The sequence below is a fragment of the Typopeltis vanoorti genome, chromosome 16 (genome assembly GCF_054136105.1).
Source record: "Typopeltis vanoorti isolate ZY-2024b chromosome 16, IOZ_Tvanoo_1.0, whole genome shotgun sequence".
In the NCBI taxonomy this organism is placed as follows: Eukaryota; Metazoa; Arthropoda; class Arachnida; order Uropygi; family Thelyphonidae; genus Typopeltis; species Typopeltis vanoorti.
In genome coordinates this window covers 37,851,664-37,869,327 of record NC_143564.1, presented here as the reverse complement: position 1 = coordinate 37,869,327, position 17,664 = coordinate 37,851,664, and the positions used below count along the sequence as shown (strand labels likewise).

Here is a 17,664-nt window from a genome sequence, read left to right as displayed (position 1 = left end):
TCCAGGAGATTGACGAGGCCAGGTATTTGGGAGTGTTGGTGGATAAGGAGTTGAAGTTTAGAGGGCACATCGCAAAAGTGGCTAAATCAGCTCATCAAATCACTTGGTTGCTGAAAAATACTTTGACGAGCAGAGACAAACAGGTTATTGTTCCTCTGTATTGAGCCTTGATAAGACCCCATATAGACTACTGTGCCCAGATATGGGCGCCAGGGTTTCTTCGTGATGGGGAGGAAGTGGAGAGGGTCCAGAGACGAGTGACCAAGATGATAGCAGGTCTATGGAATGAACCTTATGAGAACAGGTTGAAGATTTGTGGGTTGCAGAAATTGGCTGATAGGCGGAAAAGGGGCGATATGCTTGAGACATTCAAATTACTGAAGGATTTCTATAAGATTAATTCAGAAGATATTTTTGAGAATAGGACTGGTGGTGGGAGGACTAGGGGCCATCCATGGAAGCTGTGCAAGAGTGTGGTTAGCAAGGGTGTTAGAGCTAGATTTTTTACTTGGAGAGTGGTGAATGAGTGGAATAAGCTGTCAGAGTCTGTTGTGGATGCCGTGACTGTAAATGAGTTCAAGGCAAAGTATGATAGATACCGTGTGAATGTTGAATTGTTGTTCTTGACGTGATGTTAGCATCTCCCTTAATGAGTCTAAAGACTCCTTTTAGTTGTCCATTTTAATAATAATAATAATAACTACAGCGAACTGTATCATCTACACCAATGCCATCTACTGCCCACCACCACCACTAGTATTTTCACAGACAATCACAAACATCCATGACCATGGCAGGATTCGAACCTGCAGCCTTTTGGCTGGAAAGCAGATACGCTGACCACTCAGCCAGCCAGGCCAGTTATTCTATGGAAACTGAACACATTCACTCTCCTTGTTACCATACACTATCTCTTCTTTCCAATTAACATTCCTATAATTAAAATCTCTAATTAGGATCATCTTCTTTTTACTTGCCCAACTAATTTGTCTAAACATTTCACAATCAGTGCTCTCCACATTCCTTGGCCTATGAGATATGGTTTTGTATTGATCTTTACTTCACACCAAATGGGTTCAGAAATCTTCACACATATTATTGTTTTCTGCTTCTACTCTTGAAGGACACAATTCCTCCTTTCTTCACTTTTCTATCCTTTCAGAAAATTCTATATCCTAACATTTCTAGTCCTAACAACATTATTCTCAGACAACCAAGTTTCACTTATAACAATTACTATTGGGCATACTGACTTGTTCGATGCTATGAACTCAGCCTCTTTATTTCTGATACTCTTTATATTAGTATTTATTAAGATTTAGGTTGGATTTGAACTACCCAGTTCAGCACCCAGTGTGAGACCACTGTGGCTTGCAAAAGTTCCATGATTGGGCTCTGGAGAAGGGTTTCCAGACTATGTATAAAAAATACAAAAAATACATAAAAATTTATAAAAATGGAGGAAAAAATCCTTAGCTATCACACCCATAGTACAAATATACTGTTGGTTTTAAAATAACCTTTCATGAGTGGATACCACAAAAAATAAAAAATAAAAAAAAACAAGAATTCCACACTCTTTTAGGCCATCCCACCAACACTATCACTCTATACTTTCTTTTCTATAGTACAATTCTCTTTCTTCAAGTTGACCAGCCATCTTTCCATGATCATGTCTCTGTTGTCCATTCATATCCTTATCATCTCCACCTTTTTACACTGCATCATTATGCCCTGCCATAATAACTTCTTCACCTTTGTATCTGTTTTCTTCTTTTTCCCCAACCTGCTTCTGCTTCTTAACTTTCTCTCTATGACCCCTGGCAATACTAATTTTGTATGAACAGTGTGTACTCTTAGCAAGCAACAACTGCTCCAGATATCCAACACTAAACCCATTCATATGCCATCCATCAGCTTTAAACCATTCTAACTTTGCTTCAAATTCACTCCATACAATCACAAATTAAATACTTTTTCCCCTGACACAATTCAGCCATCTTGTCATTCAGTATCATAGCAGTCCTTCTCAATTCATGACTATCATATCTGGTCAACAAAATAACCGCTTTCCCAGTGACGCTATTATTCTTCACCTCCTGCAACAACTTCTTCAAATCTCTTTCCACATTCTTTGTCTCACTAAGTTGTTTGTGCCTACCACTACCAGTAATTCTAATACCCATTCCTTTCTTCCATCCAAAGCATCAGATATTCATTCAAATCAGATATACCTTTGTTTTTCTTTTTAAGACTTATCTACAACCCAATGAGGAATTATACCTAGTATCGTTTTATTCTTTAGGACAGAACTGGAAATGTGCCAGCTTATAGAATATTTACCATCCTTGTGTACAATGAAACTTCATTCCAGCATGTCCAACTTAACACCACTGTAGAATCCATAACCATCCATTTATCAGTGGGATTTCTTATTACAGTATGTTCTATATAAAGGAGGATCAAAATTAAAGTATCCCTGTTTAAGATCTTGTGGAGCACCACCCAGTGATCTAAATGCTGTGAAATTTGCAGGAACACATTATGCATCATGCGGAAATGATAGTTGGAAAGGAAAAAAAAGGTATTTCCAAAATTCACCACCGTGAGGCAGGCAGTGTCACTGGAAAGGCCTGGAATGTTGTTTGTGCAACATCCTTGGGGGGGGGGGGTCTCAGTATTTTTATGAATTGGAGATACTCAAGGGTTTGGAGGGACTGTTCTATGGAGTGGTCAAGATCTTCCACGAAACACTTCCAATTAGCTTTTTTGAAATTAAATTGTCATCTATAAGGGACTATGTTATGCATAATTATTATAAAAATTATTATTAATAATAATAATCTCTTGAAACAAACTGTTTGTATCCTGTGATCTATTTGACATAGATTTCTTTGAAAATCTTATCAGGACTGCTTAATAAGAAATATGAAGTAATTCATACAACAGTCCTGTAGAACTGTTGCATGCTTATTCAGTAATCTACATTAATTTAAAATTATGCAATTTTGACCTTCATAATAAAATCATTATCATCTGGGAATGTATACACACACATATACAAAGAGAAACAGGCTACATTATGATGCATTGTGGTATGCTTATTACTTTGCTCAACTTCTGGTGAGGGAAAAATAAATTTAAACATTAACTAAACACATAATAAAGAAAGCTTTCTTTTAATGTCACATGGTGATCTGCACTCATTTTGCCAAAATTGTGGAGACTTCTACCATGTTAATATCTTAAATAGTATGGCAAAATAACACTAATTTGATCAGTCATTATTCTACTGGCCTGACCTCTAATGTGAAAAAAAAAAATACATGAAATATATATCCTACTTTACGTGGCCACAGAACAAATTCATATTAACCTTTAATACAGCAATAATAGTGGCCTAATCAGTATTTAAAATAAGTGTTATGGATCAGTATATTATTAATTATAATACATTAAAGCTAAGATACAGTCTTAATTATAATGACTTGTTAGATAAGTGGGTAGAATATATGCCATCCATGTTCTTGAGATTTTTTAAATCATCATTATTGTTTAGAATAGGGTGGTTAATTAGAATTTCACAGGCTTCTTTAATTAAATTTGTGCTCATACCAGGATTTGGTGTGATGTAATGAATAGGTACATTTCCACTCATTTTTGTCTAGAGTATCCAAGGCATGATCAGAAAGACGAGATTTACCTTAGTTATAAAATTTAATGTGTCTTTTATGTTCCATTTTCCTTTCATGTAGTTTTTCCTATTCATATTTTCCTTTCAGTTCCTTCTAGTTATAAATTTTAATATATATTTTATGTTCCTTTTTCAGACAGGAATTGTATGTCCAATTTCACTTATCTAAGGTGTTCTATGGGTGCAATGAATAAGATATACTCCAGGGTTGGCAAGGGAATGAAAGGAATCCATGGAGGAGTTAAATAAGTTCTTTAATTTTGCAGGCAGTTTAAAGAGGCATTAATATTGTATATTTGTACTATTCTGTTTACTACTGTATGCAAAATATAGTTATAGTATGTGGAGGAGGAAGGCTATTCAAAAATGACACCAACCCATATTTTTTTATGAGAAGCAGTAGAAATTTCTGGTCATATTTAAATTTCCATTGTATTAACGTTTATTTAAAAAATAATAACTAAATAATTAAAAAAGTGTGTTTGTAATTAGGTATTAATGATACACATACACAACTAGTCTAGCCATAAATACTGTTACAACATGAACAGTGCATAGGCCCTTAGTCTATTCAATAAATCATTTACAGCTATCAGGATATACAAACCATTGATAATCCATCATGTATAACATACATATAGCAGCAGTCAGTTTTTAAAATGTTCCCTTTTTGCCCTCACGCTCGCCCAAAGTCTATGAGGCCACTTATCAATGGCAGCACGGATAACATCCAGTGGAAACATTGCAACTGCTCACTCCAAATCCACCTGCAGGCTGGTGATGTTCAGGTGTTATTTCTTGCAGGCTACTCCATCAAGTTCTGACCACAATTTGCAGTCAAACGAATTCTGATCAAAACTTCCAGTCAGTCAATTGGATTGTGATATGTGGTCAAGCACATTCACCTCCAGCCACTGCTTTGTTGCCTCACCTTGTGTGCAGGAGCTGAGTCTTGTTAAAAGATCCACTGCCTTCCATGAAACAAGGTGTTGTTCAGGGGCCTTACCACAGGTTCCAGCACAGTGTCTTGATACACTTTGGCAGAGGTTTGACCCCTGTCTTGCATAAATGCAACTTGGATACCTCCTGATACATCACCTCCACCATCACTGACACAGAGTGATGACTCTCTGAATACTGGATGCTATGCACATATTGTGCAAGCATCTAGGAATATACTGAATCATTTTGATGGTTAAACAAATCTTCATTGAAAACCTTCTCATCTGTGAAGAAGATGTCTATGTGTCAGTTGTTTACTTACCACCAGAGAAATACCTTTGATTTTATCACCCTGTGCTGCATAAGTTGTGGTGTTAGGAAGTGCCCAGTAGAACAACAACAATAGGCTTTCTCACCCTCAGGTCATCAATTAGTACATGTGAAATTGTTCTCTGTGAAGTGTTTATCTGTTATGACATCGCTTTCTGTGTTCTCACAGTTTTTTACAGCAGAGATTCACTTTCACAGTCCCCATATGCTGTTGGGTCCTTACACAGTGTGGTCGATCTGTTATTTGGCAGTCAAACATGTCTTCTGTATCATTATAATGGTTAATAGTCCAGTACACAAGCATCCTACTGATCCTGAATGTTTTTAGCATGTTGAAAATAACAGGTGGCTACATTCCAACTTTGTGAAGTGTGCTATTACAGCTACTTCCTACTGCATGTTAACCCGTACAGTTATACAACTCTCCCTCCCTACTGATAAACACGTGAATGTTGGCTGCACACAGCACTACTAATGGAACCGGGCTCATGCAAATCTGTGGGCAGCTTAGGGGATGTGCTGAAGTTATAATATTTATGGCAAGACTGTGTATACACACACGTACCTAACATATGTGCACAACCTGGCTAATGTGTGATTTTATTTCTCTATCTTTCATTTCTTTAATTATTAATTTTCAAAGTGTAAAGATCATATTGATGTGAAAATATTTTACATATCTTTAAATTATATAAAATTACAGAAATGTTTTCAAATTTTTATCCTAAAAACCTAGGTCTCAGATACGCAAAAGAAACTGGGCCTCGTAACACAGCAGATTCTTCCAATTCAGTATATCAAACAGCTATTGGTGGACTGAGTATGACTGGATGTTTAGCTGATTTTTCTCTATATATCTTCCATCCCTATGGAGGTGCTAAAAAGTCAGGTAAGAGATGCAGAAAAAAAAAGCAAGAAGGTTGACATAATAAACAATAATTTGTACAACTTATCTTCAGTCTATCCTCATAGGGAACATTCCACAGACCACTCACCATCTTGGCTGCTTGCCCCAGAATCCTCTCCAGCACTTTCTCATCCCCAAGAAACCCAGAAGACCAGACCTGAGCATAGTAATCCAGATGTGAATGTACGAAGGCTTTATAAAGAGAAATAACAACTTCCTTATCTCTTCTTGTTAGTGTATTCTTCAGTAGTCAAGTAATCTCAGAGGACATATTGCATCTTTAGCAGTATGTCCTCTGAGCTTCAACTCTTTCTACAACCAGTCCTAAATCCCTAGCTTCATCTATTTCCTGGACTAAAGTTTCACCAATGTGGTACACAGATTATAATCTCTTTATCCCAAAATAACTAACTTCACATTTCTCGACCATTAACTTATACCCATTATTTTTTGCTCATACTGACAGCTTATTTAAATCATTCTGCAAACTCTCGACATCACCTTGATTCACTATTACTCCACCTAATTTTGCATCATCAAAAAAACAACAGAATATTTCCTTTCAGGTTATTTCCTATATCATTTATGTACAAATTAAACAGCAGTGGTCCTAGCACTGAACCTTCTGGCACACCATTGTCACCAGCCTTTGCCTGGATTCTGTCCTCCGTATACCACTTTTGGTATCGGTCTAGCAGCCACCTTCTTATCCACATAACCAATATCATATCCATCCCCATTTGTTCTCATTTGCATAAGAGCATATTGTGTAGCCATTTCCTTTATCCAACTCAGGTGTTTCTCTATAATAAGAAGTTAGTAAATTACTAAGACATGACTGACACTTCACAAGGCCATTTTCCCCTCATAGAGTATCATATTCTCTTATACAGCCATTCTTGAATTCTCTTTTTGGCCAGTTTTTTCCATACTTTTATCACCACTTCTGAGATACTAATTGGTCTTTAATTTGCTACTGCATTCTTAGAACCTCTCTTATCCAAGAGAATCATTTTGCCCTCTTTCCACTCCCTTGGAACTGTACCAGAGCTAAGACTTAAATTAAACTGCCTAGCTAGAGACATTGCCAGTTTCATTGCACATTCCTGCAAAATGGAAGCTGATATCCAATCTAATCTCACAGCTGTATTTACATTGAGAATCTGCAATATCTAAGAACCTCCAATTCATTCACAGCTGTATTTACATTGAGAATCTGCAATATCTAAAAACCTCCAATTCATTCACATCTATTCCCGCATAAGTCTATTTCACAAGTCACAGCATTAACCTCACTTGTATGATATATCCTTGCAAAGTAGTCACTCAGTACCTCAACTATGTTATCTGCTTCTGTCACCTAGTAACCATCAGTACTCATTAAGGATATTCTTCCATAGTCATTCTTCCTCTTACTTGCTGTGTAGCGAAAGAACTCTTTGGAATTCCCTTTGGCTTGATAAGCTAGTTTCTTCTTATAATTTGATTTTGCCTTCCCTACCATACTGTTCACAAGTTTGCTACTCACCTTGAGCTAAGTGGTTGCATATCCACTCTCCGGCAAAAAGGTTGTGAGTTTGAATCCCACCGTGGGCATGGATGTTTGTGAGTATCTTTGAAAAATACTAGTGGTGGTGGTTGAGGTAGATAGTGCTGGTGTAGATGATGATGGTAGTTGTGGTTCGTTGTAGTTGGTGGATTGAGTAGTAGAGACAGAGAGTTGTAAAGTAGCTGCCCTCCCTCTATGAGTCATTGGTACTTCCTGGAGGTGTCACGTAATAATAATAATAATATCCTCCGCAACATTTTCTTTTTCTACAGCTCATGCTTAATGACATTACTCATCCATCTAAGTCTTTCTTGATTAACTCTCCTTACCTTAGGTATGCAATTTAATATAATCTTCTATATATCCCTTAAATATTTCCCATGCACTACTAACATCTTTTACTTTCAGGGTTGTATGCCATGGCACAGCTTCAAGCTTCCTCCTAAGCATGTCATAATCATATGCCTTATATTTCCACATATATCCCTTTTTGACAGAATCTCCCCATTTATAATCTCCCAAGGCAAGACTACATGGTCACTTTCCACAATTAGAGGCAATGTGGCCACCTTTGTTATGGATAGCTCTTCTTATCCTATGACCAATCCAGTACTCTCACTTCCCAAGTCCCTTCATCAGTCATCATTGCCCTTTAGTTTCAATTGATCTTTTGGTTGTTCATCTACATGAAACTGATGTAAAAAGGAAAACTGATAGCTTTGGCTCTCGGTTTCCCTCCAGACACTTTTCTTTCCAATAGTTTTCTTCTAAATTAGTCTCCAATTTGATTGCTTCTTAATTTTCAACATGTAAAGCACTGTTGCAGCCTTAATTGTTGAGTAGATGATAAAAGAATTGCAGTTTTGAATATCTTGTGGAGTTTTACACATTTGTATTTATTGGGATTGGATTGATTTTTTGAAATCTGTTGCTGATTCTAAAATAAAGTCTTGTGTTCATACATAATCTGTCAGACCTGACTGACAATAAGTATGTTTGGCATTGATTTCATTTTTGAGTATTTGATATTGAGGATTGAGTATTTGATAAAACTGACCAAAAAATGAAAATAATCATTGGTGACTGGAAGGCAGTCATTGGATAAGGTAAAAAAAGATGTTAGAGAGGTGAAAAAATATAGACTTGAGTGCCAAAATGATAGAGGTGATAGGTTTCCAGAATTCTGCTACCAGTTTAACATGATAAGTACCAACAGGTGGTTTGAGGTACTAAAAAAAAAAGTATTCATGGAAAATACCAGAGGATATAGGAAGGTATCAAATAGATTATATTCCGAACAAGAAGTAGATTTAAAAATCAAATAAAATCATGCAAAAGTTACCCTGAAGCTGATGTAGACAGTGACCACAATTTGGTTTCATGAAATGAAGGTTGAAATTCAAAAAGCTGTCATAATCAAGGAAACAGTCCAAATGGAATATAGATAACCTAAAAATTTCACTCTGATGAAAGAATTAAAATTAGTGGTGAGAGAAATAAAGAGTGGAAAGATAAACACAGAAGAGAAGTGGATCCATTTTAAGGACACAGTTATCAAAGCAGCAAATGATTGCAGAGGAGTAAAAAACAGGCCAATAAAAAAGCCTTGGATCATCCAAGACATTCTGAACCTAACAGCTGAAAGAAGAAATTACAAATATGAAGAAACGAAGAAAAAATATAAACAACTAAAGAATATTATAAATAGAAAATGTCAAGAAGCAAAAGAACAGTGGCATATAAAGAAGTGCAAAGAAATAGAAAGGTTAACCAAGACAGAGAGATTCAATAAAGCATAAAACATTATAAAAGGAATGAGCCAGCACAGCAAAAAAAAGAAGCATAATTACCAAAAATAAACATGGGAGCATTCTTATAGATAAGAAAGCAATTTTTGAATGATAGAAGGAGTACCTGGAAGAGGCTCTATAAGGAAAAGGTGTAGGACAATGAGGTCATAGAAGATAAAACAAGGCTTGATGCAGCAAAAACTGGTCAAACCATATTATAAGATGAATTTGAATGGGTGCTAAATTTTAGTATTGTATTCTAACAAGGTACCAAGTGTTGATAATATTTCCTCAGAATTAATAAAATATTCAGGAAATATAACCGTGTCATACCTATTCAAAATCATAAATAATACATATGAAACGAGAATCATTCCCAAAGACTTTACGCAATGCTCTTTCATTCCCATTCCTAAAATAAATAATGCACACAAGTGTGAAAATTATCAAACAATAAGTTTAATATCACATGCTTTGAAAATATCACTGAAAGTTATACGAGCCTTTGATTGGCTTGACTGGAACCAAATGTTTCAAATCTTGAAAATAATCAGGATATATTGGAGAGATAGAAGTCTCATATTTAATCTCTACAAGCACTAAGAATCCCAAACAACAAAATGAAAACATCAAAGATACATAAAGGTGTAAGTGTAAGACAAAGATGTTCTCTTTCTCTGATACTATTTAATCTCTACAATGAAGAAGCTATAAATAAATAAGCAGAACTAATAGAAACAGGAATTAAGATAAATGGAATTGAAATTAATTGACTATGATTTGCAGATGATGTAGCAGTTAATGTTGATGAGGACAAAATCAACTCTGACAAAGATGGAAGATAGAAGACTTTGAGATGATGTAGCAGTTAATGCTGATGAGGACGAAATCAACTCTGACAAAGATGGAAGAAATTTTTAGAGCACAGCCTAAAACATAATTATTAATTAAAAATTAACTACCAATCTAATCAAAGTAAATTGAATCCCATAAAAATAACCTTGGAAATAAATAACAGTCCAATACATCAGGTAACTTCCTTTAAATACCTTGATAGTTTCATCATGGAATATGGAAAAAACCAGTCAGATATAAAACCAAAAATCAGCTTGTCCCCAAAAAAGCATTCTATAATAGAAAAAGCATTTTTGCTCATAATGGATTCAGCATTCGACTAAAAATGGGACTGGTGAAAACATACAGGGTGTTCGGGATAAATTTGACAGTTTCGTAAGGAAAAAGAAAATCTTCTTTGTATCTATTAAATTTAATGAATTGACAAAAAACATTACAGGCAGAGTTAATTACAATACTATCAACAAGATTTACTCAAAATAACCACCATTAGCATCGATCACAGCTTCAATTCTGCTTCGGAACCTCGAACAAGCTGATGCTAGTCTCCCTGGGAAGGGCCGCAAAAACTGTTTTAATTTTATCCATTAACTGGGCTTTTGTATTACTGGAAGTGCGATTGGTGTCTTTTTCAACTGCGCCCCATACAAAATAATCCATGGGGTTAAGGTCTGGGGAGTTTGGAGGCCAAACATTTGGACTGGTGAAGTCGTAGAAATTTTCAGACAACCATTTTTGACTTTTCCCAGAGGTGTGGCAAGGGGCCGAATCCTGCTGCCATACATACGGCCTACCATTGGCTACCCTTGTTATCCAGGGCTTGACTACAGTTAGCAACTCCACGAACAAAGCCCGAATTCAAATGCCAGGGTTCTTCAACACCTGTTCCTGCAGATTTGCGAGAATATAGAATATAGAAAATAAAGAATATAGAAAATAAATATCAAGAAGGTGGCAAAATATTCTGGAGGTTGTTGAAGAAGCTTAAGAATGGAGGAAAGAGTGCTGTAAAAGGAATTAGAGATGATAAAGGTGACATGAAAACGGGAGAAAAAGATATCCTTGAAGTATGGAGTAATTACTTTGAAAAACTGCTAAATGAAACAAGCAGTGATGACAGCACAGTGGTAAAAAACACTGACCAGGCATGCAGTCAGGAATACATATCCATACTAGAAGTAGAAAAAGCCATCAAAGGCTTGAAATGTGGAAATGCAGCAGGATTAGATGATATTCGACCAGAAATGCTGAAGTATGGTGGTATAAGAGTCTTACAGTGGCTGCACTGCATAGTTCAGAAAGCTTGGACAGAGGGACGAATTCCCGATGACTGGAGTAGAGCTCATAGTACCCATATATAAAAAGGGAAATGAAACTGCATGTGAGAATTACAGAGGTATTTCCCTACTGAGTGTTCCTGGCAAGATCTATGCAAGTATACTTGAGAAACGGTTGAGAAGAATTGTGGAAGAAAAGCTTGGGGAAGAACAAGCTGGATTCAGGCCAAATAGAGGCTGTCAGGATCAGATCTTCACTTTACGACAAATAGTCGAGAAAGCATGGGAATATAACAAAGATCTGTATTTAAGTTTTGTCGATCTGGAAAAGGCATATGACAAGGTGCCAAGAGAGAAGCTATTCAATACGCTGCAGTTATATGGTGTCAATGGGGCATTATATCAAGCAATACTTAGTCTTTATTTGAGTTGTAAGTCAGCAGTTAGAATTGAAGGAAGTACAGGAAGATGGTTTAATGTTAAATCTGGTGTGAGACAAGGATGTACATTATCCCCTCTGTTATTCATTATCTATATGGATCACATTATGAAGGAAAGTGGTATTAAACATGATATCAAAATTGGAGAAGTTAATGTCAGCTCTTTGCTTTTTGCAGATGATGTTATACTTCTAAATAAATCTGCTACAAGTCTGCAAGATTCTCTGACTAAATTGAATAGCTGTTGTAATAGATATGGTATGAAGGTCAGCAATAAAAAGACAAAGACAATGAAAATAGGCAGAATCATTGAAAATGTAAACTGTGTTGTGAATGGAGAACCTGTGGAACAAGTAAAACATTTCAGCTATTTAGGCACGATTTTTACTGAAGATGGTAAATTAAATATAGAAATAGACAACAGAATCAGCAAAGCTGGTATGGTGGGAAGTCAATTGAATAAATTCATATGGAATAAGAGAGAAATTAGTCGGAACACTAAATTAGCTGTGAACAAGACAGTGTTCAAACCAGTTTTAACTTATGGATCTGAGAGCTGGGTCAGAAGTAAAACACTTGACCAAAGACTAGAGACCACAGATATGAGAGTCCTGAGAAAGATTATAGGCGTGAACAGATGGCATCAATGGCAATATCATATTAAAAACGAGGATATTAGGAAAGAACTTGACATTGTCAGCATCCAGGAATGCGTTAGCAGAGCTAATCTCAGGTGGTATGGTCACTTAAACAGAATGGGCGAGGAAAGATTAGCAAAACAAGTGTTCTCTGCCAGGTTGGCAGCAAAACGACCCAGAGGAAGACCAAGTTATAGGTGGATTGATACGGTACAAAGTGCTTTAGACGATAGAAATATAAGATCTGATAATGTTGGAGTCTTGACAAGTAACAGACTGATTTGGAGGAAAATTGTAGATAGGAAATTAATAATGATGTAATTTTTTTCATGTAGTACTATCATATCCTGTACACCCCTTGAGGGTGTACAGGATATGATATGGCAGGAATTTGATGATGATGGCAGGAATTTGATGATGATGATGAATTTCTTTTTTGAACCTTAATTTTTTTTATAAAAGAATTTGGGTATGTCTCAGGCCTAGTTAAAGGAAATCCATGAAGCTCAAAGACAATAAAACATATTCAGAATATAAATTTATTATTCTGCTTCTTAACAAAGAATTGAGCTAACATAGTTTGGCGGGCATTCTGTTTCTTTTTTTCATACAACTGACGGTATGGCCCTAGTGCCTCTTCTGCAAGTTTTACTGGTTCTCTCTTCACCAGGGTCAGTCTCTAAGCATTGCTGCTTAAAAACTTCGATTATACAAAAAATATTTTCAAATTGTTTCTGTAAAACCTCTTTGGGCTTGTCAGTGATTAAATTTTCTTCATATTCTTCAGGATCTTCCTGCTGTGCATCTAAATTGAGCAGGTCAGAATCATTCAACTTCTCAGAATGAGATTTAATTAACTTAGATTCATATGAAAAGCCTCTAAAATCAATGTGGAAGAATTACTGCTAACAATATGCAAGCTTCCAAATGGCTTGCATATTGTTAGCAGTAATTTCATTCGACTTTGCAACTTTATAAGCTGGCTGGGATTTCTCTGATTTGGTTAGAATAGTCTTGGAAGGCATTTGCTTCCAAAAAAAAGGCCAGTTTCATCGACATTAAATATTTGTTGATCACAATAGTCCCAGTCCCTTTCTTACACAATTTTCTTCAAAATCTCTGGATATCTCCTTATCTGCAATTGCAGCTTCGCCTGTGATTAGAACATTATGTAGGCTATTTCTCTTTTTGAAATGCTCAAATCACCCACCACTAATGTGGAATTCTTCTCCTTTTCCATCATTGATAGCCTTTTCTTTCCAAGTTACAAAGAGATAATGCTTTTGATTTAATAAGGCCAGTGTTTAGCAGGATCCGTTTTTGGTTACAATCTTCAATCCATGTAAAAAGACGTCTCTCTAATTCAATCATTATAATACTTTGATTTCGTGTGCATGCATGATGAACTTGAAGCAACCTTACCTTTCTCTTTGTATTCAGCAGTTGATTCACCCATTTTTTGTTCTTGTCCTATCTTTGCTCTGGACTCACCTTGTTAATTTTTCTTTATTATTTCAAGTTTTTCTTCCAATCAGATTACTTTTTGAATCATTTTCACACTTCTATTTTTTGCTCACTAATTCTTTTACTCATGATGAAAGGTTAGGAAAATAATTTAAAATAAAAAGTAAGGAAAACAATTGCACGAGATATGTTCAGCAAACTGCTTTGTAAAGAAGACGACATAAATGTTGGCTGTAAATTTGGAACATAGTGTACATGGAAATAATGTAGTATGCCATTAAAAAATAACTTTGTAAAATGTTTCAAATCAGTAACTAATTTATTTCATCCTGGTGAGTGATTTTTTTAAAATAGTTAGCCATAAAAAATGTATAGATCTAAAATTTTTAAAATCTATAACATTTATTTTTAAGATGTATATAGGCACTCTAATCGAATTTGGGTTTCGAAAAAAAAAGTGACGCACCAATCGAGGGCGCATTAATCGAGGGATTGCTGTATAGCATAGTATAGCATTATGTGGTCTAATGAGGAAGTTTTAAACAGTTCAAGAAGAGCAGTTACTAATGAACTACATCGATAAGAGAAGAAAACACCTAATTTGACCTAATCTGACACATGAAAGACTGCTTATCGAAATATTGGAAGAGATGTTAGAAAGGAAGAAGCCAAGAGGCAGAGCAATAATTTCCTAAGCAACTTAACACTAATAACTGAGCTAAATGCTATGAGGAAATCAAAAAGAGAGTATAGGATAGAATGTTATGATGTGCTGCTAGCGCCAACCAGTCTTTGAGAAGTAGAATAAGATAGATTTCCTATGTTATGTTCTTTCTGACAGATCTTTATATTTTGTCCATAATATGATAAGTTGCAAATACAAGGAATCCTATATATATATATGGAACTGAGAAAGGAAAGAGTTTGCCTTTAGGATGATGGATAAGGGCAGCCAGCTTGATATGGGATTTGAAAGCTATGTATAGTTTACATTTCTTTAAATTTCCAGTTGCTTTTTTCCTGATATGTTCCTGACATGTAGCATGTAGGTAATAGTATTAAGAATTCTAACCATTAGATAAGGAGGTGTGGACAAATACGGTTAAGCTCATTTGTGAGGGAAGCTTAGTTAAACTGAGTTGATGACTCCATTAACTAGTTTTTAGAATACCATATTGTAAGGAGGAAGATAAGAGAGTTTTTCAATGTATCTTCACATATGAATCAGTTTTGCATAAACTACAGGAATACTTCGATTATCGCGGTTATTGTTGCCACGAAAAATACCGCAATAATCAAATCTGCGATAATCGGGATAAATAATGCATTTAAAATGGGTGATCATTGCCAAGGATTTTTCAGATCTATTAATTAAATTTTATATATGAAGTAAAAAAAAATATGTTAAACGTGTTAAGTAAAAAATGAAGGTTCATTTAGAAAAACAAGATTATTCTTTAATCTTTATTTATATATAAGGAGTACATACAATTATTCTTTCTTGGATAAAAATTGGTGTAGAGTTGTCTGGTGAAATTTTTTCTTTCTTTTTTTCTTCGTATAAAACTCGGTAGCAACGGATGGAATTTTCAATTTCTTGATGAACTTTCATTGATCGCTCAAGATTAGGATCGCCGTTCAAGATTTTTTTCTTTAAAATTTTCTTCTTCTTCTTCTTCTTCTACGCGTTATTCCCGCTTTCCATGCAGGGTCTGCGTGTTACTTTAGATGCGACTTCTTGTTAGTACTACTCCCAACCGACTCGTCGCCTGGTCTGCCGCTGGGGGGGACATATTTTTGACTGTAGAGGCGTATGTTCACGGGCCGGTTTGCCTGTTTGCGGGATGAAAAACGCCAGATAAACTGGCGGAAAAAACCCTACTGACCGCGCCCAAGACCGGCTAACTTGGCTCTTTAAAATTTTCAGCAATTCTAAACATTTCATCTATTACTTTGAGGGTAAATTCCTTTGGTGCCACATCAATTTGTTCATAATTATCATCGACTTGAACATCGTAAGCATATTCTCTCTCGAGGTTAATTAGATCTTCATCATCCAGCTCCTTCTCATGTGACTGAAGCAGGTCCTGAACATCACCTTTTTCAATTTCTTTCAGTCGTAGATCAAAGCCAAGCTTAGTTATGTCATTGATAACATGGGTTACTTCATTTTCAAATCCTTTAAAATCATTTGCACAATGAAGAATAATCTTTTGCCACGCCACTCTCAGATTGCTAGACGTTACTTCACTCCATGCTTCCTTGACGTTCTCAATGCAATTTTTGATATTGAATGCCTTCCAGAATTCTGTCAAAGTCATAGTTTCATCTCCTGTAGTCTTTTCTATTGCTTGTGAAAAAGTTCTTCGTAGGTAATATGCCTTAAAGGATGCGATTACACCTTGATCCATTGGCTGGATGATGGAAGTGGTATTAGGTGGTAAATAAATAACTTTTACATTTTCGCACAAATCATTCAGTGCTGTTGGATGACTAGGTGCATTATCTAATATCAACAAGATTTTAAAATCAAGATTTAATGACTTGCAGTACCTTTCAGCTTCAGGACAAAAACAGTTTTTAAACCAATCCTCAAAAATAGTTTTGTCATCCAAGCTTTTCTATTGAATCTCCAATGAACAGGGAGAAAATTTTTATCTAAACTTCTAAGCAGGCAAGGATTTTGTGAACGATAAATAAAGAGAGGTTTCATCTTGTAATCTCCAGATACGTTGCCACATAGTAAAAGTGTTACATACTCCTTCGAAACCTTGTAGCCAGGCTGTGATTTTTAATTTTTTGCTAAAAATGTTTTAGTGGGCATTTTTTTCCATAATAAGCCTGTTTCATCAGCATTAAATATCTGATCATCGATATAATTTCCTTCTTCAATGATCTGTTGCAATTCACCAGGAAAACTAGCTGCTGCTTTTTCATCAGCACTTGCAATTTCACCTTGTATGCAAACGCTATGAATGCTCGATCACTTTTTGAACCGATCAAACCACCCTGAACTTGCAGAGAAAGTTTCTTCCACTACTGATGCCAAATCATTTTCACTTTCTAATTGCTTTCTTTTTAAAGTTTCAAACAAATTCAATGCTTTTGTTTTTATAGTCATTTGACAAAGAGGAATTCTCTTTTGGTTACAATCTTCTATCCACATTGACAATAGCGTTTCCATTTTAATCATAAGATGGCTTCTGTTTTTCATAGTTTAGGACCCAGACGAGGTCGATGCACTTTGTCCTAGTTGCTTATAGTTTGCAGCATGGTCTAAAATATGGCAAACAGTTGATTCATTTAGACTGTACTCTCTTGCAATTTTGGCTTTGGTTATGCCTGCCTCATACTTATTTATCATATACAACTTATCTTCAAAACTGATCACTCTACGTTTCTTCTTCATAGCCGTAGACTTGATATCATCCTAGTTTCTTTTAGCATTCATTGTAGGAGTAAATAAAAAGAGAAATAAATATCCACATGTACTTCAGGCAAAGGCGGACAGTTACTGGTGAGCAGGCGCCGTCGGATGAAAACGAAGCGCTACAAGAGAGCGAAGAGAGCTACAAGATACCTGGAGAGTGGCGACTCGAACTGGTTGCATATGTAGTGGGCTACATCTCGCAGCCACGATAATTCGAATTTGGAGCGCAATAATTGGAATTTTGGTATCAAATTACAAACCATGATAAATCGAGAATCACGATAATCGAGGTATTCCTGTACTTAAAAGAAAAAACTGGCCTTTCTAGACACATGTCTAGAAAGGCCA

The 17,664-nt window shown here is 35.7% G+C and overlaps 1 protein-coding gene across 1 annotated transcript in view; it reads left to right on the top strand.

The window, feature by feature from the left end:
* tweek (transmembrane protein KIAA1109 homolog tweek) overlaps positions 1 to 17,664 on the top strand; it is a 1,221,702-nt gene that overhangs the window by 892,363 nt on the left and 311,675 nt on the right. Inside the window, 1 exon segment of the mRNA XM_090406645.1 lies at positions 5,703 to 5,850. Within this exon segment, the coding sequence (XP_090262771.1) occupies positions 5,703 to 5,850 (148 nt within the window).